Source organism: Engraulis encrasicolus, chromosome 21 (genome assembly GCF_034702125.1).
Source record: "Engraulis encrasicolus isolate BLACKSEA-1 chromosome 21, IST_EnEncr_1.0, whole genome shotgun sequence".
Classification (NCBI taxonomy): domain Eukaryota; kingdom Metazoa; phylum Chordata; class Actinopteri; order Clupeiformes; family Engraulidae; genus Engraulis; species Engraulis encrasicolus.
Window position 1 is genome coordinate 12,043,621 of NC_085877.1, and position 27,632 is coordinate 12,071,252.

At 41.2% G+C, this 27,632-nt stretch overlaps 1 protein-coding gene across 1 annotated transcript in view; it reads right to left on the reverse strand.

The window, feature by feature from the left end:
- Window positions 1-27,632, reverse strand: part of ipo11 (importin 11) — a 188,783-nt gene that overhangs the window by 51,109 nt on the left and 110,042 nt on the right. The window contains exons 17-21 of the mRNA XM_063187689.1: window positions 12,084-12,117; window positions 11,396-11,436; window positions 11,069-11,185; window positions 8,428-8,541; window positions 3,470-3,585 (exon numbers count right to left, since the gene is read on the reverse strand). Of these exons, the coding sequence (XP_063043759.1) occupies window positions 3,470-3,585; window positions 8,428-8,541; window positions 11,069-11,185; window positions 11,396-11,436; window positions 12,084-12,117 (422 nt within the window). The remainder of the gene's footprint in view (window positions 1-3,469; window positions 3,586-8,427; window positions 8,542-11,068; window positions 11,186-11,395; window positions 11,437-12,083; window positions 12,118-27,632) is intronic.

Here is a 27,632-nt window from a genome sequence, read left to right on the forward strand (position 1 = left end):
TCTAAATGTGCATGCATACGTTGACACATGTCGAATGCACCTATTGAATCCTTTGAGACCAGTTGGCGGCTAGCTGGTCTCATAGGATTCATTGTTAATTGCTAGGCTTGGAGGTATAATTTGCACTGCCATACTCATAGAAGGCTGGAAGTACAGGAGAAAGGTAAGAACCCAATAATTTAACTCAAGGGCAGGCATAATTTGAACTTATTTCCAAAAATGACACTTTAAAAGCAGTGGAATTGAGGGTTGCACCAGTGGGCCACCACCTCTAAATTATAGGCTGGTGCCTATGGTGAAACAAACCCCAACATCAATCCCTGATGACTAGCAGTCAACGGGAAAAATGCTCTGTACGCCAGATTACCAGTCCAGCCCTGGTGGAATTGGTCATGTTCCATTACTGGCGTTGAACTGGGAACAGCAGATCCATCAATCAGTGGTGCATGCATGTGTATTGCATGCATTATTACTGACACCGAACACACTCAGCACCAGTGTTAATTTTGTCATCCATTTTTCTATTTAGTCTTAGTCTTAGTCTTGTGTCAAAGTCCATTCTTAGTCTTAGTCGCTTTTAGTCTTTCAAAAAATATTTTTGTTTAGTTATTATTTAGTCGACTAAAAGTCCTCAACATTTTTGTCTAGTTTTAGTCTTTCACAAATATTTTTTGTTTAGTCATTATTTAGTCGACTAAAAGTCCTCAACATTTTTGTCTAGTTTTAGTCTAAACATTTTAGTCTTTAGTTTAAGTCAAAATACAATAAAACACAGGGCCTTTAGTAATGCACTAGGACTTGGTTATTGCCATTCTGGTAATAGCAAATTTATAACACTGTGTCTTAAAAGGTCATTATGTAGAATTATGTGCCAATGTCATGCCTGTCTCTAAATCTAACCTATCTAAGCTTTCGGTGAGAATGTTTTTAATCCCACTGTGCCAGCAGACAATAGTGCATACAAATGTGAATATGTCGCTGGTGCTATGTATTCATAAAGGGATTTTTTGTTTTGTTTGTTTGTTAGTCAGAATTTAGTCGACAAAAGTTAGTTCTTAGTCTTAGTCGCTTTTAGTCTTTCACAAATCATTTTTGTTTAGTCATTATTTAGTTGACTAAAAGTCCTCAACATTTTAGTCTCGTTTTAGTCTTTCACAGATCATTTTTGTTAGTCAGAATTTAGTCAATTAAACTCTCGAAGGGTTAGTCGACTAATATATTTAGTCTAGTCGACAAAATTAACACTGCTCAGCACACGGCATTTCGGTTCACATGCGCTATACTCCACTTAATTGACCACAGTGGACTGGAAGTTAGGTATGTGTATTACGAATGCATGCATTAAACTCGAGCAGAAAAGAGGGCACTAGGTTCATTGTGTATGTGTACTATGCATACACATGCTTAGGAGTGGAGCTGTAGTCAGGAGAGTGGTGCTGAATCTGAGCTGTCTAGTTGTATTTACGGCGCTGCTCCATGCATTTTCTCATTCAAAATGCATGGAGCGTTCATACATGCGTGCCAGGATTACTCTTACATCAATCTTATCGTCCACGTGGGTGTTGCTGTATGAGTGTGTGTATTGCTAATGGATACCCTTAAACTGGCACTGAGCTGAGAATTGGCTGAATTGACAGCTGGAGAAGTCTACTGTGTATACATAATATTGCCAAATGTATTCGCTAACCTGCCTTGACTCGCATATGGACTTAACTGCCATCCCATTCCTCACCAATATGGTTCAATATGATGTCGGTCCACCTTTTGCAGCTGTTACAACAGCTTCAACTCTTCTGGAGAGGCTGACTGCAGCCAGGTTGTGTGAGGAGTGTGTTTATATTGACCATTCTTCCAAAAGTGCATTGGTGAGGTCACACTGGTCGAGAAGGCCTGACTCTTAGTATCTGCTCTAACTCATCCCAAAGGTTTTCTATTGGATTCAGGTTAGGACTCTGTGCAGGCCAGTCAAGTTCACCCACTCCAGACTCTGTCTATACGGCCCTTGCTTTGTGCACAGGGGCATTGTCATGCTGGAAGAGGAAGAGGCCAGCTCCAAACTGGTCCAACAAGGTTGGGAGCATGGAACTGTCCAAAATGTTTTGGCATCCTGAGTTTGTAATAGCTGCAAAAGGTCCATCGACCTCATATTGAACCCTATGGGTTAGGAATGGGATGGCAGTTAAGTTCGTATTTGAGTCAAGGAAGGTTAGCAAATACTTTTAGTGTACATGCACTACACTGGAGCTGATCTGAGTACAGTGGATTTGGCCATGAGGAGTGTTTGCTGTGTGTATACATGCACTATTACAGACATTAAACAGCATCAGAGCAGTCTGATTTAAAGGTGTGTCAAAAAGTGTGAGGTGCATTGTGCATCCTAAAAAAAGCTGTTGCAGGTGTAGGATATAGAAGAACACATAAGGAAAAAAGAAGAAATATTTGCACACTGCAAACACTCCTTTGCTGTGATTTATTTTAGGAAAAATGGCACAACGTTCCAACCTTCAAGGTCTGGTGTGCAAATAGTTCTTCCATTTCCTTGTTTTCCTGTTTTGCTTTCATGTCTTCTTATTTTATGTAGCGTACAATATTCTTCTGCTTGTACGCCATGCACTTCTTGCCAGTCCCATTTATAAAAACCTATGGGGGTAGTTGAGGTGGGGGGGGGAGGCTGTGGATTGAAAGTGTGTGAATGTGACTGTGTGAATGTGTTGTGCTATAATGTATTGTCTTGTAACGTCTGTGTTGTCCAGATTTAAGGGGAACCTCAAATCAACGACAGAAATCTCAAGAGGCATTCTCCATGTGTGTGTAGATAGATAGATAGATAGATAGATAGATAGATAGATAGATAGATAGATAGATAGATAGATAGATAGATAGATAGATAGATAGATAGATAGATAGATAGATAGATAGATAGATAGATTTGTGTGTAAGGGGGGGGGGATGCTATTATACATGTTTTATCAAATTGATTAATTAGTGGATGAATGAATGAGTGACTGTATATTAATATAGGATTAGGTATGTGTATGTATATTGCCTGTCTTCTTAGATTGAATGAATGCTTGGATGAATGGATAGGTTGTATTTTAAAACAACATTAAAACAGTTTTTTATATTTTACTTTAAAAGCCCTTCTAGGGACGGGCATTGGAAATTAGCCTATGGCTATGATACTTATCTGTTAGGTTGTTGTACAGCCTACATGATGTGTATTTGTCCCTACTCAAATAAACCATAACTGAACTGAACTGAACTGATAGATATTTGCCATTTTTGGGCAAATATGTGCTCTTACCCTGCTAATTGAACCTTCACACTTCACTTTACTGGTGCAATGTGCAATTAATGAACATTGGCCAAAAGTGTAGTCCACTTTAGCCAAGAAACGTCCCATACTAAAATGACAGGTGTTTCCATTATTTTGTCTAACCCCTGTAGATTCAATGGTGTGGTGATTTACCAGAGCTCGAGGCCGTCCTCCAGCAGGTATACGTGAGGAGGCTGGGAGACGTCGGTGCTCAGCTGGATCACTGGTAGCAGGAACGGGTACAGGTTCTTGCTCTCTGCACCCAAGCCCTGGAGGGGAATCGCAGATAGAAAAGAACATAGATGGGATGATGATTATTATGTTTTTTTGTTGTTGTTGCTTTTTTTGCTGTTATTTGTATTTTGTTTTTTTTGTGTGTGTGCCTTGGGTTGGGGGTGGGTGTGGGATGTGATCTGTAAAATAGTAAAAGTTCAAAAAAGAAATGTTTGAAAAAGAAAAGAACATAAATTAGGAAGAAAATCATGAATACATCTCCGTTAAGTCTTGTGGTTGTTCTCGGGTCAGATTGTCTGTGTGCTCTTTGGGATCTTCAAGTCTTTGTTATATACTTGTCAGCATTTTGGTCAGCTGCCTCTACTGTTTTTAAAATACTTTATAAAATAAACTTTGACTTGACATCACTCTCAGTTCTTCTCTGTGTTGTCCATCTGATTTGCCTGTGTTTCTATCCCTTCTTCTTAAGAGAATGACTAAAAACTAAACATTTAGAAATAAAAGAGCTTGGTTAATATAATTTAACATTAACCTTTAACTTTCATACACTATGAACAAGATCCATGACTCTCTGTAGCTGGTGCTATGTCTAATCTGTAACTTGGTGGTTATTCACTTCGACTATTCACTTGTCCCAGCTCCTTGTCCTTGCGCTAATGTCATGCAACTGCGATTCAAAGTGGCTGAACTTACCAAAATGTGTGCACTTAAAACACTGAAAATCGTTAAAAAAAAGTCAAGCGATTCATCTCCGTACAAATTCTTCTCAAAAGCCTGCTGCTGCAGAACTTGAAAAACAGACCAAGTACAAAGAGACAGACTGATAAGCGCACGATTTTCCATCAAAAGGCGTTCTTGGTAGCAGGAGGGGGGGTTGGTGTGAAGCCTCAGAAGTGTGGGTCTTTAAGACTTCAACAAGACATCCCTCACTCACAAAAAACCTGCTGAGTTGCTTAAGTGGCACACGGCTCCAGAGATACCAACACGACGCCAACGCTGGCACCAAAAACGCCTGATCTGGACAGATCCATCAGAGATTTTTCCGTCTGGATTCTGACACTAATGAGAGAGACTGAAAGGCAGGCAAAGACTCAAAGAGGTGACTGAGTCATTTTCTCTTCTTTTTCGTCCTTCCTGGTGTTGTAGTCTCACAAAAAAACACATTGGTCTTATCTAGAAGACCAGCTGTGCACCTGCTTGGCACCTCAACGCGAGGAAAGGACACACACACACACACGCACACAAAAAATTCATGAAGAAAGAAAACAACAGTCTGTCTCGACCCAAACAAGGTTAACTGCAGCACAGCAAGAGCTGGTGCTATGGAGAAGAAGGGAAAAACATGCTCAGGGACAGAAAAAAAAACAAATTAGATTTTCGGCCCTGTTGTCAAATGTCTAAAGTCTCCTTAATAGAAATCGACTGTGATACAAGCAAACAAGAAAGCAAGCCAACATTGCCTGGCTTGCTGCTGTTCCCGGAGCAGCCACCTTGTGTGTCGCCTTGTATGAACTCTAAGAACAAACTTGCAGCAAGACACTGACCTAGGTTTGGGGACAAAAGTGCATGAAACACTACATGGAATTTACATTAGAAAAGACTCCACTGAAATATTCATTCATCACTCAGCAGTGGACGTATTGTAAATGTCAAAAACAATACAAAGCCTCAAAACTCCTCAAAACAACAACCAAGGATTTATTTTTTGTTTTCAAAGATATGTGAGCTGAGTGCACGTCATGGAGTGCAATTAATTATTTATCAATACCAAATTAAATATGAAATCATTTGGTTCAGGAGTGCTAAAAGGATTATGGTAATGTGAAGAAGAAACTCGTTCATCTGTTCAACGCGTTTACTGGAAGCATGATCTAAATTGTTGTTTAATTATTTCTTTGTTAATTAATTGATTTTAAGCTGCTTATCATTATTACCTTCTTGAATGTATTTTATTTAATTACAACAATTCATTATCGTTTTAATTTCATTTTTTGTTCCAAACATGCTGTGAGACCATGAATAATGGTGACATTGCACTTTAATAAAAACAATGCATTTAATAACAATATTACTACAAACTTACAAGTAACTTACGGTATGCACAAGTTGCATTCTGAACCATTCATATTAGAGAGAAGGCACTGGAGGGACATCTAGAGATGCATCTGAAATGAGTGACTTTTCCAAATGGATGTATTTGAAGTGAATGAAGCGCTGGGAGAATCATTAGTTTAGAGAGGCGCAGCATTTGAAGCAGCTTTAAGATACAGTGGCCAGGGGATAGGACTTGACGGCTGCTCAACTTATAGAGATATGAGCTTTGGAACGAAAATAAACACCCCACACACGCAGATACTGTATTGCCGCACGCGCGCACACACACACGCACACGCACACACACACACAAATAACCTCTCAGTGAACTGTATTATCATAACCTCCTTCGATCTCCCATCGTGTGACAAGTGACAAATAAGTAGCTGAAGTAACTGGACAAGAACTTTTTTATATAAAGCTTTTAAACTAATGACTACATGCAACGGCAATCCACTAAGGCACTTCCTTACTCTGTCTGTGTGTGTGTGTGTGTGTGTGTGTGTGTGTGTGTGTGTGTGTGTGTGTGTGTGTGTGTGTGTGTGTGTGTGTGTGTGTGTGTGTGTGTGTGTGTGTGTGTGTGTGTGTGTGTGTGTGTGTGTGTGTGGTGTGTGTGTGAGTGGCAGGTGCGTAGGCAGCTCTTTAGGGGAGCAGAGGTGTCAGACCTGGGTTAAGGAAGTAAAAAGCCCGTTCACAATTTGAATGGGCTGAATGAATGGATTACAATGAGCACTCCAGACAGGTAAGCCATCTTACATAGTGAAGTCTCATCTCTTCTGAGTGCTTCCCTGCATAACGACACCAACTGTACTCATTCATAAGCCGCCTGTATAATTCTGAGCTCGTCATGCCTGCTTACTATGATGCAGTGTTCCCAAACCAGGGGTACGTGTAGCACTAGGGGTACGTGAACACACCACAGGGGGTATGTGGAAAAAGTTAATAACAAATATATGGAGTGTAGTTTCATTGGGATAGAGGAACAAATATAAACCATGAGTGAGGCCGGTATTCATTATACCGTATGACAAAATGGATTAGGGGGTACGCAGGACAAAAAAGGTTGGGAAACAATGCTCTATGGGCTCCCCACTATTCCGTTTTAAACTTCCACAGAGTTTATTCCTCCAGAAAGAAAGCATTTCCCAACACCACAACATCTGCTCCCAAAATGTTATTTCATGGATATGTAAATGAAGCGAGAGCAGTAGAAGGGGTGGGTTTATCAGGACGGGGATTTGACACATCTGTTGGGTTGAAAGGAAGGCCAGGCCCAGTCTATCGGAAGGCAGATGTGCTGTAGGCTAATTTCCCTTTGAAAGGATGTTTGAGGTAGGCTCTTTAACATTCACAAGGAAACTCGCCTGTGATAAGTTCAGGGTTGAGTGAGGAATAAGCAGGGTTCCCACTCAAACTCAGATATAAAATTCCATGATTTTCCAGGACTTTCCAGACTCAAAAAACAGAATTTCCATGACCACTTCCGTAAAGAGAAATGACGTTAAAAAGTTTTTTAAAGTATGAAAACTGAAGATTATCTTCACCCCTAAAGCCGACGCCAAGCCCCAGACTTCAAGTGGGCTCATTGCCTTCATTGCACATTACAGCGTGAAACCAAACCGTCTCAGGTGAAGCATTGTAGTATAACCAGTATGAAACCATGTTATACACCAAACAAAAAAGTTTTTGCTTTTACACAACTGTTAAGAAAATTCCATGATATTCCATGACTGTACATGCAAAATGGTAAAATTCCATGACTTTCCATGACTGGAAAAACTTTTATGAAATTCCATGATATTCCAGAAATTCCATGACCCGTGGGAACCCTCAATAAGGTTTAGGCAATGTAATAAACAATGTTTTTATTTGGTTCAGCATTGCGAGCAAGTAAGTATTGGCTACATTGCCCAAACGCAGTTGCTATTACTAATGCTAACCCCAACCCTGGTAATGGCTGCATTTTACTATGATAAAATTCAACCTCGAGCTCCCTAAGTCCCACAGACATTCTGAAGAATGGCCTCATGAATATGGTGAAGAGCCTACACCAACAACAATGAATTTAGAGTGTGCATAGTGACAACAGCAAATGTTATCAAATTATATAAAATTGTATAATAGCTTTAATAATGGATAAAATGAGCATATCAGGGCAGAAACGATAGAGGAGAAAGAACACGTTAAGACACTTTTCCGTCACGATAACAATATATATCGTATCGCCCAGCCCTAATTTTAATATACCAATTAAGTTTCACATCATATTACTCTAGTGACGGCGCTGTCTTCACTGTGTGAATTGTAATTAATAAAACATGTCTTCCCTGACCTGCAGGTCTTACACTCAAAATGGAACAAGTCCCGAGTGGAATATGTTGCCACAATTAACACTGAGCTAGAAAGAGACTCATTTAAGACTGCATTAAAAAAGTGTGGTGTGGTGTACAGAAGTGTCAAAAGTAAAAACAAAAGTTAAAAAAAAAGAAAAGAAAAGAAACACAGTTTCTTTCCAATACAGCTAACTCATCTGAGTAACGACTTGACCTGTGTTCTTGTCTTACGATAAGCTGACTGCGCTAGCTGAATCAACTGCATTGGGTTCTTGTTAGGTTTTTTATGTTTCCAGTAATAACAAGTTCTGTCTACCTCATTAAGTACAATGAGGAGTAGTGAATGGTGTAACGACTATGTAATATCATGTACTGGTGCTGTACTTACATCATGAAATAACTTTCACATTTACTTTTGACATCTGTGGTGGTACAGTTTGAATTTGGTACCTGTACGAGGTGGATGAGGGTGGTGAGGATGGCACAGCGCAGCATGTTGTGCTCCTCCGACTGCTTCCACAGGAGCGGCAGGTACTGCACTAGACAGCCCACATACGGACGGATCTGCCAGGAATCAGATATACAAGGTGAAGATTAGCTCACTGCACAAGGTGGGAACACATGCCCTACAGCTTGTGTAATGTCTCAACAACTACTAGTAGGCAAGACAAATACTGTTAGTTTTTTAAAGTCCAATGGAGAGTCGAATCCCAAGGTAAAAATGACAGATGTCCCATCAAGGTCAAAAGGTCAAACGCTGGGACAAAGCCAACTGTGGTGTGCCGTGCTAATGCACCAGTACCATACAGAGGCAGTTTCCCAGGGGGAGACAGATTCCAGTCTGGCCTGGGACATATCCAAACTCTACCCCCAAACTCTCTCCCCAACCCATTTTCTGCCCTGTGCTTCACTGTCCTGCCTCAATGAAAGCTTAAAAGCCCAAATTATATACTTAAAATAAGAACAGTAAGCATCATAAAGTCTTTGAAAAGATGATCTGTTTAGGATTCTGTTTTGGTTTACTGTTATTTTTAATATGACACGACTGTGCTGTCGATCCATTTTAAACTACGTATAAGCCCTCAAGCAATGGAGGAATAAAAAAAACCTTCTCTGGGAAAAATTCTCAGGGAGCATGCATAACGCATAAACAGACATTAATTGTGAATTGACTGAGCAAGTTCAACAAAGTTCAACACATTCGGAATAAACTAAATGCAAACTGACTTCAGCAAAGTTTTCCCCCAGCTAGAAAATCTGTTTGAATAACGGGAAATAAAGATCAAAGAATGAGGAAAACACTACTATCCTCTGATTGATTTTTTAAAAGATTACACATCCGGCCAAAGAGGGAAAATAAAATATGGATAGTGGTCAGGCTATGAATATACATATACTTCATTATTTAACTCTACCTCAATCATATTGAGGTCTTGTGAAGCATTTTCAGGCAATATCTGTTTTTTTACTCTCATGCATCAGTAGAAAACGTCTATCTCTTAAAGCCCTATTCGAATGGGACTAGTTTCATGGGGTGATCCGAGGTGAAGTAATAATTACAGGCCAATTTCTTCCAGTCTGATCAGATTATAGTGCATTCAATCCACGGGTTAGAAAGCCTGACAATTATCATCAACTGAAACAAACTCTGCATAGCCTGCTAACAATATGGCAACTAAAAAACAATCGTATAGGGTCATTCCACGACAATTGAACAAATCTTAGTTTAATGGGAATACTAACGTATATGATGATTGACTTTTATCAAAAAGTGTTTTTACTAATACTATCAAGAACAAAACATCAAGAGACTATGTTGAGCAGAAATATGTCTTTGGGAGGCCTAAACAGAGCAAAGCAAAATACTGCAATGAAATCTTGATCAACTTTGGGGGACATCTGTGAAAAAGTGGGAATATCAACAGCAAACATGAAGATTTCTCTGCAGACTGCACCTACTCATGTAACAGCATGCCAAATGTAAGCCCTTTATATTGTACAGCTACGGCCTTCAGAACTTTGAAGAAAAACAATGGCTGAACAAAATCGACAGCCCCCTCCCCCTATAAAACGGTCTGTAACTTGGAAAGGATAACACTTCACTGTCCCAGCTGTGCGTAAATAAAGGAAGCCTTCAGTTCTGATTTAATGGTCTCTACAGAGACAGTTTAACAGTGTAAATTGTAAAACTTCGTAATACTAAGCCTGTGGCGACAGCCATAAAAAATGTAAAGGTTGAAGTAAGATGTCTTTTTTGCATACCTTCATATCTGCACATTCATATTTGCCTATTTTTGCACCAATTAAATTTTAAGCTTTTTAATATATATTCTTAAATTAAAATATTTCAAATATTTATATGAGTCGAGGTATCATTATTTATTTCATTAAGATTACAACATTGTACATTGCAACATAAAATGGCCCCACATGCGATGATGCACATGCGTGCAATGATGTCACTTCCTGTTGGTGAATCACAGGTCAACTATTGTGTGGCTTCTAGTACAGCTGTTTGACATGCAGTTGTAGCTACGATAAGTTGATGTTTTCAAGTCTACAAGTTTATCACAAGTCTTTTAAGCTCAACATTTCAATATTTCCCCACTTAGTCCACAACCCGACAAAAGTGGTATGTTGCAATTTGTTTGTTTGCCATTTTAAGACCATTGAAATCTTTATACATGTTTGTGAGCTCATGATTATTTCCGTGCCACGTTTGCCTTGTTTACGTAGTTCTACGGTGTGTGTGTGTTTAATTAAGAAACCCTCAGTACGAAGAACCTGTTTTTTGTGGCTAAGCATGGCACAAAGCTCGTCCTGAAGCCGCACAGCAACTAATACATCTTCTGACCCCCGACCTCTTCTGTAACAAACATTGATTATCATCATCTAGCCCATCATGGGTGTGATTTTTAGGCTGCTTGGGCTGTTGACCTGTGTGTGTGTGTGTATGTGTGTGTGTGTGTGTGTGTGTGTGTGTGTGTGTGTGTGTGTGTGTGTGTGTGTGTGTGTGTGTGTGTGTGTGTGTGTGCGTGTGTGCGTGTGTGTGTGTGTGCGTGTGTGTACTGAAAGGTGAAAGGTGACTCACCTGGATGTGCACTCGCTCGATGACACAGGAGATGACGTGCAGCACCTGCATCTTGGTGTCGCACTCTGTGACCTGCTGCAGCAGCTGGAAAAGCAGCCCAAAGATGGACTCCAGGTACTGGAGGAGGAGGAGGAGGAGTAGGAGGTGAAGAAGGAGGAAGATGAGAAGGTGAAGAAGGAGGAAGATGAGGAGGTGAAGGAGGAGGATGAGGAGGAGGATGAGGAGGTGGATGAGGAGGAGGATGAGGATATATTCAATGTCTTTGTAAATAAAGCCAGAATCAAATATGTGTGGGGTGCACAATCTCCAAACATGGAGGATCCTTACCGGTAAAAACTGCTCGGTCCGAAACTCAAAGTCATCCACGGGTAGGCAAGGGTTAAGGTCAAAGTGCAGAATAAAGCAGGAGATGGAATTTACCCAGGGGAGACAGAAGCATCAGATATCTACCTGACCATACCCAGCAGACCCAGTCTTATCACGTTTTTTCCCCCCACATAAGGCCTGTCACAAGAGACGAAAATGCTATCTACTTTACTAACAAAGTTAAATTGCTAAAAGTTTTACTTCGCCCTTAACCCAAGTTTTTGTGGAGCTTCAAACATGTTTTAAAAAGGCAATCAGAGTTACCATTTTCTTTCCATATTATGCCTCCATTCTATCTTTTTCTTAGTGGTCAAGACATTGGATTGTTTGGGGGCAATCGTTAATAAAACTTTGAGAGGTAAATTCACCTTGTAGAAGGCAGGTTCTCGAAAAGGCTTTTCAGCCAGTCTGGCTTAAAATGAGCGCTATGCAATTGCATATTATATAAAAAATATTGCTCGAATGCAGATACCCTTCAAGGCTTAGATAACAGTTTGAAAAAGGAATGGATGCCCTCTTTATGATTCACTCTTTATGATTCATAGAACTTCAAACATTGTTTAAATATATATTTATATATTACATTAGTCTTTCACAGAACCCCTTTACAACACAGGAATAGGGTGGGAAAAAGTTTTCAAAAGGATATTCAGCTTGAGGGTTGTAGCAGTTTCAATCCGTACCTGGGGAGAGAGAGAGAAAGAGAAAAAAAAGAACAAGATCATGGTAGTATCTAAAAAGGGACCAAACATCCTAAACGTTCTTCCTACTGAGTGCAGCACTTGGGAAATATGCAATGTGAACAAAAATGGGTCATTATACCACTGTTTACTATATAACATGCATGTATGTAATAAAGGGCCACATCTGTGATTGTAATGGTAAGGACCTAGATGTCGGTAAGCAGAATTGCACCTCAAGCAGTTCTTCCTTTTTCAATGAACGTTATGGGCTGCTTGATAACAAAAAGCAATGAAGCAACCAAGGTCTCGGCATGTAGACTGGTGGTCTGAAAATATCAACTAAACCCATGGGTACTCTGAAGGCCCAAACAATAACAACATAATCAAGTGATAGCACAGGGCAAGTCTGGAGGGACGGGGCGACAAAACATCTGACGCAAAATGACAACAAAAGTGACGGCGCCAATAGACGCTGATGCATAGGACCCTTGAAGTAAGGGCCTGTTGTTCAATACTATGGCAGGTCAAACAGCAGTTTCAGCTCTGGCCAAGCTTATATAACATGAGCAACATCCCGGCATAAATCACCTTTTCTGTCGAAGGTTACAGAGCCAGACTTTTAAAGAAATGAAAACCCACCCGCTTATAGCATTGTCAAAAAAATGGGCATTCACTTGTTTGTTTACTTTTTAATACGTGGGATGAATTTAAGTGAGGGCCAGCTGTTCACTCCTATGGCAGCCCAACAAAAGCTATTTCAGCTCTTGTCAAACTCATATTATAACCGCATAAATTACAGAACCATTACCCTAACCTAAAATCCATGTGCTAACAGCACTGTCAGCAGCACTGTGGATATTCACTTATTTGCTTTCCTTTTTAAAATTCCTAATAGCTTGTGAATGCCACATAACTACCAAAACAATACAGATGGGCAAGACACAATCATCTTGCCAGACCCAACAACATAAACATTTATTATTGATCAATATATCCAACGTATTTGAGTATGAATGGGCTACAGCCTACAGCGTGTTAATTTGATACATGTGCCTGGTGTCTTCCATCTAGATCCATCTAGATCCATGGCCATCAGTAGATTCATTTCAAGTGTCTAACTGCAAAACCAAATACAAAGAGAGAACACCATCCGTTTAATGTTTCACCACACTTCCTTGGAATAGTAATTACGAGGCTGAAAGGATTCACACTTAGAATAATAATGACGAGGCTGCGTTGAGAAGATGCCACAAAAGTAACTCAAAAGAAAGAAAAAGAAAGACAGAACATCAAAATGTTGGCGGGGAAAGAAAAACAGCACCGTGGCATATCCAGAATACCAAACATTGGTAGCATCAAAGTGCCCGGCTGGTTCACAAACTGTCACACTATACCAGCCCAGCAGAGTCTCTGGGGGTCTGTGTCTGTGTCTGTTTCTGTCTCAGTGGCTCTGGCACTGCTTTTTTTGGGACTGGGATGGGACTCCGAACAGCAGGGATGTCTCATCTCCTCTGGCTGCCTGTATCCAGGCTCCATTTATCACCCGTGGTCCATGCCCAGTCCTCACCGCTGTGCTAAAGATCCACCTATTATTCCTGTGATCTGACAGGCTTTTGTGCCAGAGATACTACAGGGCTCCTGCTGGATTTGGGGACTGGGGACCGGTGCGTCTTCCCAAGCACGCTCACGCTTGCATGCGTGAAATCCTCTTACAACTTACAACTAGAATGTGGCATGGATCTTAATTTGGCTATTAAAAAAGGACCCAAAAAAGGAGTGCAGGAATTTTAAGAGGTCAATGTTTTGAAATGACTTGTTTCTGTCAGATGCTTGAGAGAGAGAGAGAGAGAGAGAGAGAGAGAGAGAGAGAGAGAGAGAGAGAGAGAGAGAGAGAGAGAGAGAGAGAGAGAGAGAGAGAGAGAGAGAGAGAGAGAGAGAGAGAGAGAGAGAGAGAGAGAGATTTTTTGTCTTTAAGGCTCATTAAATCGATGATGGTTGTAGAGGTCATTTTCCATCAGCATGGTATGTGAAGTTATTGGGCACATCAAAACATCGAAACTTTGTGCACTTTTGGTGAGTTTCACAGCATAACACCGAAATGAAACGGAACAACGTCAAACAGTTTAGGACCTCTAGGCTCTACATGACTGACACTGGATTTGGTCAACAAAAATAACACTGAGCATGAATATCATATGAGCTTGCAGAGAAGCATGCTGAAATTTATGTATTGCGGCATTTTCTGAGCATCACAAAAAAGAGCCGAAAAAAGTCTAGGCAAAAGCTGACATTAAATTGATTTGAAACCCGAAAAAAGTTCAAGTTTATCTGCTCTTTCCCTGACACTGGCTGCTCAATTGTAAGATCTATCTATCTAGGCCACGAAATATTTGCACGGCTCTTTAGATCAACCCTTGCCAGCGGCACTGTAAACAAGCAAGGTAGAGTTTTTTTGTAATCAGACATTGCGGTTCTTTTCTTTGATCTATCTTGCATCAGCATGTTATTTATTCATCACCGGAGCACAGATCCACGAGTGACCGCCATAGCAAACAACTTCAGTTTATTTTGTTTTTGCCATGCTGGTGTTGGAGATGCCTTCTTTTATTGGGTGTCAACAATGAAATGTCAGAAAAGCACAGAGGGGAACCTAAGCTCGTCTAGATGCGAGATGCTTCTTTGTGAATTAGTTCAATAATTGTACGGCTCCACAGAGGCCGAGGAGTGTCAGTGAAGAGGTGGCATTCTACATCATTATGATTGCTGGGACTGCTAATGTATCCCAAAACTAATATGAAAAGATCATGATGAAAAGAGAAATCGCAACTCATTTCAAATCATTCTGAAAACAACGGCATAAATGTTTATGCTTCATATTACCTTTGACGACCTGGTTCTGACTTAAAATAATGCATCCCATGAGATAGGCAGCTTTACGAACTTAAATGGCAGTCTTTTCAAATTACGATGTTTGTAGAAATAAATAAACAAATAAATAATAAATAAATTGCATGAACCAAAACAGGCATGGAGGTTTGACTGGAACGTTCTTTTTCCTAATTTCCATCATGAAAGCAGTGTTAAAAAATGAAATGGGACTCATCTAAAATCGTATGAAAAATAAAGATGTTTATAGTACACGATGATCGTGAATAAAGTCAGGCATGTCAGTTTGTTTGAAAGCTTTTTACTAATTATTGTCTTTGGGGTGAAATTTACACATTGAAGGATGAGCTCGGAGCGCACTGAAGCTGAGCTCACCCACACAAAGCTGTGAGGCTGTGAAGTCTGTCACATGAACCTGTGGGGCTTCCCTCTGATACATTGCCAGGGGCTGGCAGTGGGGGAGGGGGGATATGCGCCTCGCCCAATCCACAATTATGCGTGGGGTACAGCCAGCACTGCGAAATCACGCACCAACCATCATTTTTGTGCCAGTCTTATGGGCGTACAAGTATGCCTCTGACTTTCTTGAGGTGTACCTGTGCACTTCACAATACCTTTGATGCAAACTTTGACCTTTATAATAGCAAAATTAACTACCAAACCATAATTTCTGTGTACATGCCAAGGTTATCTATAAAATGCACTGACATTCATAAGGAGAGCCGGTGCACAATATCTTTGATGCAAACTTTGTAGCAGCCTGGGGTGGCTGTGGGTTAAATTTCTGTTCTGAAAATGCCCTCCCAAATACTATGCCACTGACTTTGTTCAGTTGAACCTGTAAAGTACACTTCACAATACCTTTGATGCAAACTTTGGCCATTATAAAAGTTTGGAGGGGTCGGAAAAGGCCTGGGCCGTCGCTAATGACCCGCACTCCACAAAACCTTTAAACGTCACAGCCTAAAGGTGAAGCGTGTCCTCAAAAGGAAAAGGGAAACACCTGAAAGGGTAGTGGCTGAAAACAAGACTCGACACTGTACTCTCAAGAATGCCATTAAAGGGCAGCAAAACCCTAAAACTTCTCAGGACCACTGATGAAATCTCACAAGGTATATAATAACATTTATTTTCACTGCCAAATTAAAACTGTTAACAACTAGCTAATACATATTTTAAAAGTAAACACAACAATAATACGTAGACTCTCACTAACATGTACTGGCTTTACTGGGAGATATATAGGCAGACTATGAACTCCTAGTTGTCAAATACTTAAACATATTTCTTTTGAATACAAGAAAAATTGAGCCAAGTGTGGTCACATAATTGAAGTTTGATTAGAGCAAGCCCATGTGGTAACATTCCGTTTGACCATCTTCGGCTGGCGCTGCTTTGACGTCATCTTCTGGTGGCCCTGCTTACAACACAGCATGCACACTTTGATGGTTTTTTTTGTATTGTATGTATATTCATGAATGGTTTTATGTTTTATGTATTGTGAATGTATGGTTTTATGTGAATTGTTGTTATGCTTTATGTATTGCATGTAGTATATTCGTGAATTGTTTTATGATACTTCTGTCACTGATACTTCTGTTCCATCATCTGTTTTGTCTTTAAGTATGAGTGTTGTGAGAATGTAATGGTGTGACTGTTCAGCCCAAGGCAAACTTACCCCTAGGGACAATAAAGTACACTATATTCTACTTTCCCTCAAACTCTACAAGTGATCATTCATCTCTCTGCGTTACTGCTCCAACCACACACATACAAATTGTGGTTTAAGAATGCACTGCACACAACACAATGTGGGTTTTGTGAACGGTGGGGAAGCACAGGCCAACAATAATTCATTCCAATTACGCCCTCCCAGTCACCCCAATGTTTATTTGGTCTCGGGGGCAACCCTAATGCTAGCCTAATGCGAATAGAAACGGCTTTTGAAAACCATTTCTCTCTCCCCCCTGTTCTCAGTCGGGAGTAATTAAGCTATTGACAAACTGTTGTCCTGCCCTTTAGACACAAAGCCTGTCCCCACGCTGGGTGACACACGAAGTGAGGGATCTCTGGACAAATGGGAACAGAACACCCCCACACTAGGGAAAAGGCACAAAAGGCAATGGTAAGATAAAACAAAAATAATAACGAAGAAAATAAAGAGCTGCTGAATCCTGCACTGGGATCAGATGCAAAGGAAGCCCTTACAGATTCGGAGGTAATCTTGGCCACTGAGCACGTTAGTTTAATCCATTAGGCAAAACCATCCAATTGCAGATAAGCACATCTAATCAGATAGATTAATTACAGTCTTTAGCTGGGTGGATTAACTCATTAGGTACATCGCCTGGGTTAAGTGCACACAGGTACCGCACGACACGGGCAGCAGCACATGACAGAACATTACTCTTTGAGGACATGATCCATGATAACACATCTCTGCTCACCGTGAAAATACTGGGAGGTAGGAGGGAGTTGAGAGAGGGAGGGAGGGAGAGAGAGAGAGAGAGAGAGAGGTAAAGGAAGAGGGAGATGGAGATGGAGAGGAGGAGGGAGATAGAGAGGAAAATGGAGAGGGAGAGAGCGAAAGAGAAGGAGAGAGAGGGACGGAGGGAGAGAGAGAGAGGGACGGAGGGAAAGAGAGAGAGAGACGGAGAGAGAGAGAGAGAGAGAGAGAGAGAGAGAGAGAGAGAGAGAGAGAGAGAGAGAGAGAGAGAGAGAGAGAGAGAGAGGACACCTGCCGTCTCCCATTATCTCTGTCTGAATACCTGCTTTATGTGGCACACGGACTTCAAATGTATCGCATGAGTTTCTCCCCCCCAAAAATACAATGTTCTATTGAGCAGATAAGAATTTTTTGTCTGGACTTTCAGGACTGTTCCGCAATGAGACACAAACAGCAACAAAAATAGATACCACTTGACCCTTCAATCTCTTCCTTCCATCCCTCCTCGTCTCATCTATTCTTTCAGCTCATCTGTCAGTGTCTCCGGTCTGCTGAAGTTATTCATCACCCATAGAGGCTCTTTTCTTTGAAGCTTCTTTATTTCATTTGAATGGATAATTGAATGTAGTAGAGCTGTTCAAACTTGCCGTCACTCGCATCTGCGCCCCGAAGTAGAGAGAATGTATGACTGTATAAGCTCTGCATTATATAACTGTATAATATGATTAGACTAGGCCTTATTATCGTAAGATTTCCTTCCTTCAAGCTAGCAGAGAGTTTACAGTTATACATTGTATATAGTGTTTACACATCGTATATAATGTAATGTTGAATATCTTTGTGAAAAAGCATCTGCCATACCGTATACTCCTACTGAAGTAATTGTAACTACAGCTTCACAATGGACTGTACATAGACTTTTTGTTATTTCCCATGTGGTGCTGGACTACAATGCTGAAACTCGCAGATCTCGCTCCATTAATAATCTCATGCATCTCGCTCCCTGCCCGCCCCCACACTGATAGATTGCATTACGTCTTGGCTTTTGCCATGGCAGCAAAAGGACTCGGCGGCAATGTTGCCAATGGCAGATGAGATGCTGACATTTTAGCTGCCGATGTCTGCTGATATGACAACAAAGAGAGGGGGGGGGGATATTTAAAATTTGTTAAGAGAGCTGTGTCATACTTCAATAATGACCTTTCAGAGCCACCTCATTGACCAACTGCGACAATACACTATAATACTCCTACAACTTTCATTATTGTGAAATTATCTTTTTTCTTTTTAATTTGAATCTTTATAATCTCTATTATGATAGTCTGTTATGATAGACCAGTGAAAAGGGCCAGGGAAGTATTGGGAAAGAGAATAAGTCAGGCTGGATTCGAACCTGGGTCCCCATTGGCAATATACATGGTCAGGTGTATTAGCCCACTGCAACACAGCAGCCCCCGATTATTCTATAATTTAATCGGTTTAAGTCTAATAGGCTTGAATCTGAGAGTGGCAACGCACACAAATAACCCTCATCATTAGTGACAAAGCAAACCTGTTTGCAACATCTGCAAACATCTTTAGAAGGGTATTAATAAATCATAAGCGAAACAGACTGTTCTCTGAATAACTTCCCTTATTTATTCTTCTGACAATGCTGTTGATGCCTGTGGCAGCCGACACGTCAGTATCATCCCCATGCATATGAATGCAAAGCTCATGGTGCGCTGAATTGCAGAGATCGTTAGGGTCAGGACGGCTGTAACATCCCTGAAATAGTAACTCATCAGTGGAACGACTAGAGCAAGACGTGGGAGGAACCGGAGGCTGGAAAGGCTAAATGTTTGTAGGAACTGCTATGAGGGAGAGGGCACGATGGATGTCAGGTGAATACCAATCACCACCACCACCATCATCATCATATCACCACCACCACCACCATCATCATCATAATCTCAGACCTCCTCCACCCCCGGTTTCCACAGCGCCTCAGCCAATCATCTCTCAGACTTCTCCACCTCCACAGTCCATGTAAGTGGCTGAGGGATGGATAGGCAACTAGAAAAGCTCCCCCCCCTTCTGTGGTTTGTCCCCCGAGAAAAAATAAAAATGTGGTAGTTAAAAGTACAATTTTAACGCAATATGAGAAAATAAATAAAGCGGGGAGATTTTTGCAGCGCGGACTTGACTTGATGCTTACTTCTGCTCCGCCGGTGATGTGAATGTCTGTAACTTTCTCAGTGTCAGCTCTGCTTTTCTCACTCACCCTTACAAGTTAGCCTACAACAACATTGTTAAGTGTCTGCTCAGTCACTTACGTGGATTTAAGGTACCACAAAGATACTTGTAAAGAGCACCGCCTCCTTTGACAAGGCACGCAACTGTCCCACCCACTCCCCCCCTTTTTTTAAGTCATTGGTCACCTCTTTCAGACTTGTTTTCAGGATGCCAGTCACTTATTTCTCTCACGATATTTGGCAACACTGTTCACAATCCATCTCCCTCAGCCTCCCCTGCCCCCACACCACAGCATAGCACAGCACCTAACCACCTCATGGAGGTGTCTCCTCCTCCACAGCATGAGGCAGAGGCTGGCTTCATCATCCCCTTCCTGACAGGAGTGGGTGGAGTGAATTACACAGAACCACAGCGCACACACACACGCACACACACACAAAACATACACACTGTCAAAACACAAACAAAACACACACACGCACACGCACACACACAAACACACAGAAACACACAAAATAAACAGACACACAAAATATACACACCACACACAGACACACAGAGATATGCACACAAGACCAAGTACAACACAGGCACAAACTTCTTTACTCATGCATGCCATTACCTTACAGAGAGGAAAAAATAAAGAGCCTACAGAATGCTTCCACGTTTTTGGCTGTCACAGCAAGCCAGTAGAAGGAACTTGGGCGGACAAGCTTATAAAATCCAGAGGGTTCCATCAGGTGTCCAATCACTCTGTAAGAATAACTAATGTAATTCCATCAATACTAATTAGGAATTACCAACAGAGCGAACACCAGCCAGTCAGAATACTGATTCCATTGAAATTTTGTTTTTCATTGGTGCTTGACTTTTCTGGAACAGAAAGAATACTGTAGACAGGTTGGCCAGTAGCTTGGCTATCGTGACTGCAAAGTTGTTTCAAGCCTATAGTCTAGTGAAGCAGCAATAATCTAAGAGTTCTCAGTGGACGGGTTTAACAGAGTTTTTCAAATCCCTCTGTATGCAACAGGTTGAGCCTACCGTACAATACATAGACCACTCTTTCCTCTAACGTTTCTACCAGTTATATAGTATTTACATATCTGTGGAATATTTCATAAGGAATACAGGGTTTCCCACAGCACTTAATTGCTAAGGCAATGTTGTGAATATAATTTCTGAAGTTGCTTAGCCAAAAAAAAATACACGTTTAACGCCCCACCACCTTGACTGACAAAAATTCTGGGGGAAACACTGGAATATAAATAATATTTCCGGCTTTTCCACAATCCTTAGGAGCGTTGAAGGCACCTGAGCATGGTGGTAGTTTCCTCTCTAATCAGGTTTAGGGGCTAAATTAATTGCTGCCATGAAAAACATCCTGGACTGACCTGACTGCCAAAGACAAACATTAGCACAGACCATGCTCTTAATCTCTTACCCTCACTCTGACACACATGCACGTACACACAAACACTCTCTCGCTCTGTTCGTCTACCTCCTGCATAGAATCACTCACTCGTTCTCTCTCTCTACCTCACACACACCAGCAATTAAAGAGGCATACCTGGTGCTTTGGTAGAACCTGGGTATTATGTATTCCACACACACACAAGCTGGTCCCAGGCCAACAAGACTGTCGAAAATCCATTGATTCACTATACAAGCAGGCCCTGCAGGTCCTAGATAGAAGATCTTTTCAGTACCACCATTGTCCTATACTGAGCAAGTATAATATGCTCAGCCTTGAAAACATCATACAATTTTCTGATCTGCGGCTAATCCATAAAATTATTCACAATGCAGCACCCCCACCCCTAAGAACATTTGTTCAACCCTGCTCTGAATGGATGAGCAGAACGTCAAGATCCATCATTAGGGGTGATTGTAGTCTCCCAATCCGACGAACCGCTTTTGCTCAGTCAGCCTTCTCTTTCAGGGCAACCAAAACATGGAATAGTCTACCCAGTAACCTAAAAAGTATTACTGATTATCAGGCCTTCTCAAGGGGTGTGAAAAAATGGATATTAACCAACCAGTCTTGTCAACATTAATCATATGTTTTTTAAAATATGACTCACCCTGTATGCCATTTTAATGTGTGTGTGTGTGTGTGTGTGTGTGTGTGTGTGTTGGGGGAGGGGCACGACCCATGGCCTATGGATGTGCTTACTTGTTTATGTTATTGTATTTTAATATTTGTTTTACCTCTCCAGGGACTGCAGATGGAAATTAGCTATATAGCTATAATCTGGCACTAGCCATCTTTTTACTTTTGTAATCAATGTGTATTGTGCATGGCCCCTGTTGAACTAAACTAAATACACATGCACATGCACACACAAACACACGCACGCACGCACGCACGCAAGCACACACTCACACGCGCAAGCACACACGCAGAGGTTTAATATGCACACACACAGAGGTTTAATAGCACCGTCAGATCATGGGGTTATTTGGGGATGCATGTCCTTCCTTTTTCAGCAAAACACCACTGATAAATGCTTGCTGTAGTGTCAGTCAAGTTGATAAAAACAACGCGTCGCGCATACAAACACACAAACACCTACAGTGCCAATAAAAACACCTCTGCACATCACCAAAACAACACCATACTTACACCAAAGCATGAAAATTCAGACCTGGTGTCGGTATGAGCTGCAGAGGAGTAGCCACCCCAAAAAATAAGGGGAGAAAAGTAGGACGTAGACTCACTGCCGTTCACTCATTGCTGAAAAGACCCAACTGCATCATAACAACGCTCCTATGATATCATCAAGAGCCTTGAATTACAGATTAAAATTTGGTCATTACAATGTTGGTGACAGTAGAGTGATAACATAGGGTCTGCACGGTGGTGTTAAGTCTGTATTTATGCAACCATTTTCCCCCCATTAAAGCTTTGTGTTTGTTTGTCAATTGTCTTGTAAAAATCAATAGTTTACATTAGAAAGTCATCTATCCATCCATCCATCCATCCATCCATCCATCCATCCATCCATCCATCCATCCATCCATCCATCCATCCATCCATCCATCCATCTATCTATCTATCTATCTATCTATCTATCTATCTATCTATCTATCTATCTATCTATCTATCTATCTATCTATCTATCTATCTATCTATCTATCTATCTATCTATCTATCTATCACAATACCCTGGCATTTGAACAGGGCTGTGTAGACTTTTTTGTAGGCACAATACATACTGCGCACACACACCGGGTCATCCACCCACCCAGACACCCAACTACTCATGATCAAAAATGTCTGTAACTCAGCAGAGACGTGTGGTTATCAGAGATTCAGAGACTACATTCACAGAAGTGAAAACAATATCATACATAATTAACAAATCCTCATTAACACAGTACATATATAGTATGATTCAAAAGCTTGAAATGTATCTTCAGTCACGAGGGCGTCGTTTTTTGTTTGTTTCATTATTATTTCCTGTCTCCATCTTTCTCCTCAAGGCAGGTCTTTGGCATGAAACGCCTGGCTCATGGAATCAATAAAACCAAACGTTGGTCGTAAAAACAACACTGTGCATTAGTCTTATTATTCCATCCTTAATCTACATAAAAAATATGGTTGTGATTAATAGCGACCGATGGTAGTACATTAAACTAAAGATTCCTACACAACCCGAGAGGACCCCGGAAAATCTCCACAAATCTATTGTGTAGGGTCGCCTTGGCAGATTTCTCAATTACTCTTAATGTGCATGAAACATGGTTATGATGAACAGCGACCAATGCATGGAATACATTACAGATTCTTACAGATATCCCCAGGGAACCCCAAGAAAATCTCCTCGAATCCATTGCATAGGGTCGACTTGGTAGACGTCACAACGATAACTTGACTAATAGATTACACGTGGGTGGGTGGCTGGGTGGGTGGAGAGTCCCATTTTATCCATTGCATCAAGTGTTCACTATTTCATAAACAACAGTGACACCACCACCACCCACCACCACCAACCGAATGATGGGTCAATTGGAACAAATTGTCTTGCAGGAGGTGCAGCGAAGGAGAAGCGTAACCACATGACGAGACCTTTCACATCAATCCCTTCCGCCACGGCTGAATAAATGAAAGAAAACAACAGTCTAAAAGGATCCCCTTTGCACGGTCATAGGTCTCTGGAATGCAATTCAAATTGGCAATCAATGACTTAAAAAAAGAAAGAAAGAAAAAAAAGCCCCCTGATTAATTCATCCAAAAACTGATCTGACTGGTCACACCGCACAACAGAGATCCTCTAATTGGAGTAGACACCATTGATTCAAAGGCAGTGAGTGATCAGGGTGGTGGTGCACGGCACACGGCATGACGCGCCGATCAATACCCAGAAAAGATCAATGCTCTATCTCTCGTGACATACAGTACACAGGAAAGATTCATGTATTCTGTCATGTCTTACACTCTGTCAGACAGGGACAGCAATGGTGGTGGTGTAAACTATTGTCATGGAAGAGAATGAGGTTCTACAAACAGCTCCTGGGAGGGCAGCTGCTTGAGCAGGAGTGGTGAAGTATTTACTTATTTATTTATTTATTTATTCATTCATTTATACAAAGGTGAGGGGTAATGAAGGTGTAATCTCCCCTGTTGTAGGGAGAGAATGAGGCTCTGCAAATATATCCTGGGAGAGCAACTGTTAGAGAAGACCAAAAGAGACGAGAAATCTTTGCTTGTTCATTTATTTCACTTTAACCTTTAACTTGCCACAGGATTGGATGCTTGGCTCTGTGTTCTTGGAGAAAAACAACTACTGGACATGGTTCAGTTGTAATTCTAGAAGGTTGCCTCCCAAGACCCCAACAGAAAACCTGTTGGTAAAAACTCTATAAAACCAAGAAAAAAAACATACATCCACCTATATACTGGACACTGGACTAAGCAACATGACCTTAAAGGACCACTTCAGTCAATTTCAATATTCTGTTGTATTGCTCACACTACCCTTGACTTGTCAGTACCTGGTGATGCCACATTTTTCGGCTCAGCCCTTTCTGACGGTACATGCACACCAACGGCGCGCACAGTACGTCCACAGAACGTGTCTGTTATCAGTCCAAAACGTTTAGAATGCATGAAAACAAACCATGCCTTGCACACAGGAACGTGGTGTAAGCGCAGCACATGTCCGTCCTGACCGGACATGTCCGCGTTGCTCCTTGAAAATAGAACTCGAGTCTATTTTCCTGCGCGGACGTCCGCGTTCAATGCGCGGCTCCCATTGAAAATGAATGGCTGCTGCCCGCGGATAGAACGTGGACGTTGACTGTGTAGTGTGAAAGGCAGCCCGCGAACCTCTCGGACTCGCACTGCTCACGGAGACGTTAAGGAAACATGTCGTCCCTGTGTGCATGTACCGTGAGATATGAGCTATTCTAATAGGGGCAGCGTTTGTTTACATTTATTTTTTTTAACTAACATAGGCATACTCCAAACATTTTCCCAAAAGGTACCGCTGTTTGCTAGTTGTCTGCTGATGGTGCATAACCTGTTGGATGTTTTTGGGAATAAATAAAAATGTTTTTTTTTTTTTTATGTAAACAAACAGCTGCCCCCATTACAATGACCAGGATCTTGGAAAAGGCTTTAGAGGGGGAAAAAACCCTCAGGTACTGACAAGTCCAGGGTAGTTTGAGAATTACAACTGCATGTTGAAATTAACTGAAGTTATCCTTTAGGAACAAAAAATAAAATCCACAACACCAGGCTCCTGATAGTGTTCTTGGTAAGCAGTAAGAGGAATCTGGTGTTGCAGACGTTATAGTTTGTTCTTTAAAAAGCTCTAAAACCAAAAATGTGGTGAAGCTGCTATGCAGTTCAAGTTTGGAACAAACTTTCAGAACATATCATACCTGCCTGTGATGTTGGCATTTTGAAAAACACTCAAACAGATTTCAGATTTTGATTGCATGCCTTAATCTTCTTCTTCTTCTCTCTATAAATTTACCTGTATTTTATTTACCTTGTTGAACTGTCCTTGCGTATGAAATGACCGATAAACTTTCAGTGCCATCCTTCTGGCAAATAAGCTATCCTTGCATTGCCATAATGTTGTCATGCAAAAGACTTTCAACATCAATGGAAGTAACAGTCACCTCAGGTTACACCAAAGGCTTGTTTATTTTTTTCCACCTTGCTCTGTTGGGAATTTTCTTTGAAATGAATCGCATGCCTTACTCAAATGCTAATGTGCATCTCCGAGTAGATGCCTCCAGACATAATGCAAGAAGCTGTAAAGAAATACATAGAACATACTGCTTAAACATGGGAGATATGTCTCTCTCTCTCTCTCTCTTTCTCTCTTTCTCTCTCTCTCTCTCTCTCTCTCTCTCTCTCTCTCTCTCTCTCTCTCTCTCTCTCTCTCTCTCTCTCTCTCTCTCTCTCTCTCTCTCTCTCTCTCTCTCTCTCTCTCTCTCTCTCTCTCTCTCTCTCTCTCTCTCTCAAAGATCTCACCGGGAGCATCTGCTTCAAAAACACCTCAAAGCAGAGGTAGATAATTGCTATGAGCCCCTCACTTGCGCTTTAAGAAAACCTTGACCAACAAACAAAGGCAGGCACAAATTGTATCCTTTCCTGTTCTGCCAAAGCAAAAGGGTTATGTAAGGACAAAGGCACCACCATGTCCCTTCTCCTTCAATGGCACTTCAATGATTGAAAGGAGAAAAAAGGAAAGCAAAAAGAAGAAAGAAGAAAAAAAAAACAGAAAAGGGCAGAGAGGGGAGAAAAGGTTAAGCTTATCTGGATGTGAGACATGCATGTGAATAAATAGCGAACGTTATGATTGGGAAATTTGCATTCATCTCAGTCAGTGGAGGCTGCTAAGGATATCCACAACCCCATAGTGTTCCATCTGATATGCCACATGACCTCACTAAGGGTGCCCGAAAACTGTGACTGCGAGTGCTCAGAGTACACATCAGTGCTTTAAAGCATTGATAAACTCAGAGCATATATGAAATTCCTGTTCATTTATTAAGAGTGGAAAGCTCAGATTTTTTTGACCATAGTGCCGTAATCTTTTTTCAGAGCTTCAGACTGAGCTTACTAACGCATCCAATGTCAAAAGAGCTATGCTTTAAATGACTTTAGTTCTTTCTGAACATATTGCTATATTGCTTTTTTTGCTACATACTGTTGCTTCTTCGCAGACAAAGCCACACTACGTAACAACTAGTCTAGGCCACATGCTGGCAAACACGAGCCTGGCACCACACTTCATTTCATTCAGAGGGGAACGGTTCTGCCATAAAGAGAAACAATTTCTTCCGGCAAGTGTTAACTGCTTAAGTTTGAAAATGATTGTGCCTGCCTGCCTGCTCGGGTGTTGTCGAGACATATGACGCTACGAGCCTTTGATATAAAGCTGCCTGAGCACTACAATACAACTGTAGCACAATCGCTCAGTTAATGTCATTACTCCTTAGCACTCCCTCTGTTCGCTGATTGCTTTTGTAATATTGTACCTGTGAGGGCCATGATAAGTGAACCAAAGGCGGACCCTTTGTAGCAAAAAATGGCACGAAGCTCAAGAGGCTGTTTTATCACACAAGGGAAAATGACATCTTTCAAGAAAAGAAAACAAAAAAGGGATTTGGTTAAATATAGCAAGCCCTTGACATTTCGCTGTGCCAGAATTTATTGAACCATACTGGGAAACACTGCATCTAAATATTCAAATACTGTATCTAAATATTAAAATGCATTTTGACTTCTTCTACAACACTGGCAGTTCATACGGAGATTAATTTGGAATCGCTGCACATTTGAAAGGTCCTGCTAGCTTACACTATGAGATGACCTTTTGAAACGATGTGTGCGCGATTGTGCATGTGTTTATGTGTGCGGCAGTACGTGCATCTCTGTGTCTCTCTCTCCAGATGTTATTGCAGAGTATGGGTAAATTCACACAAACCA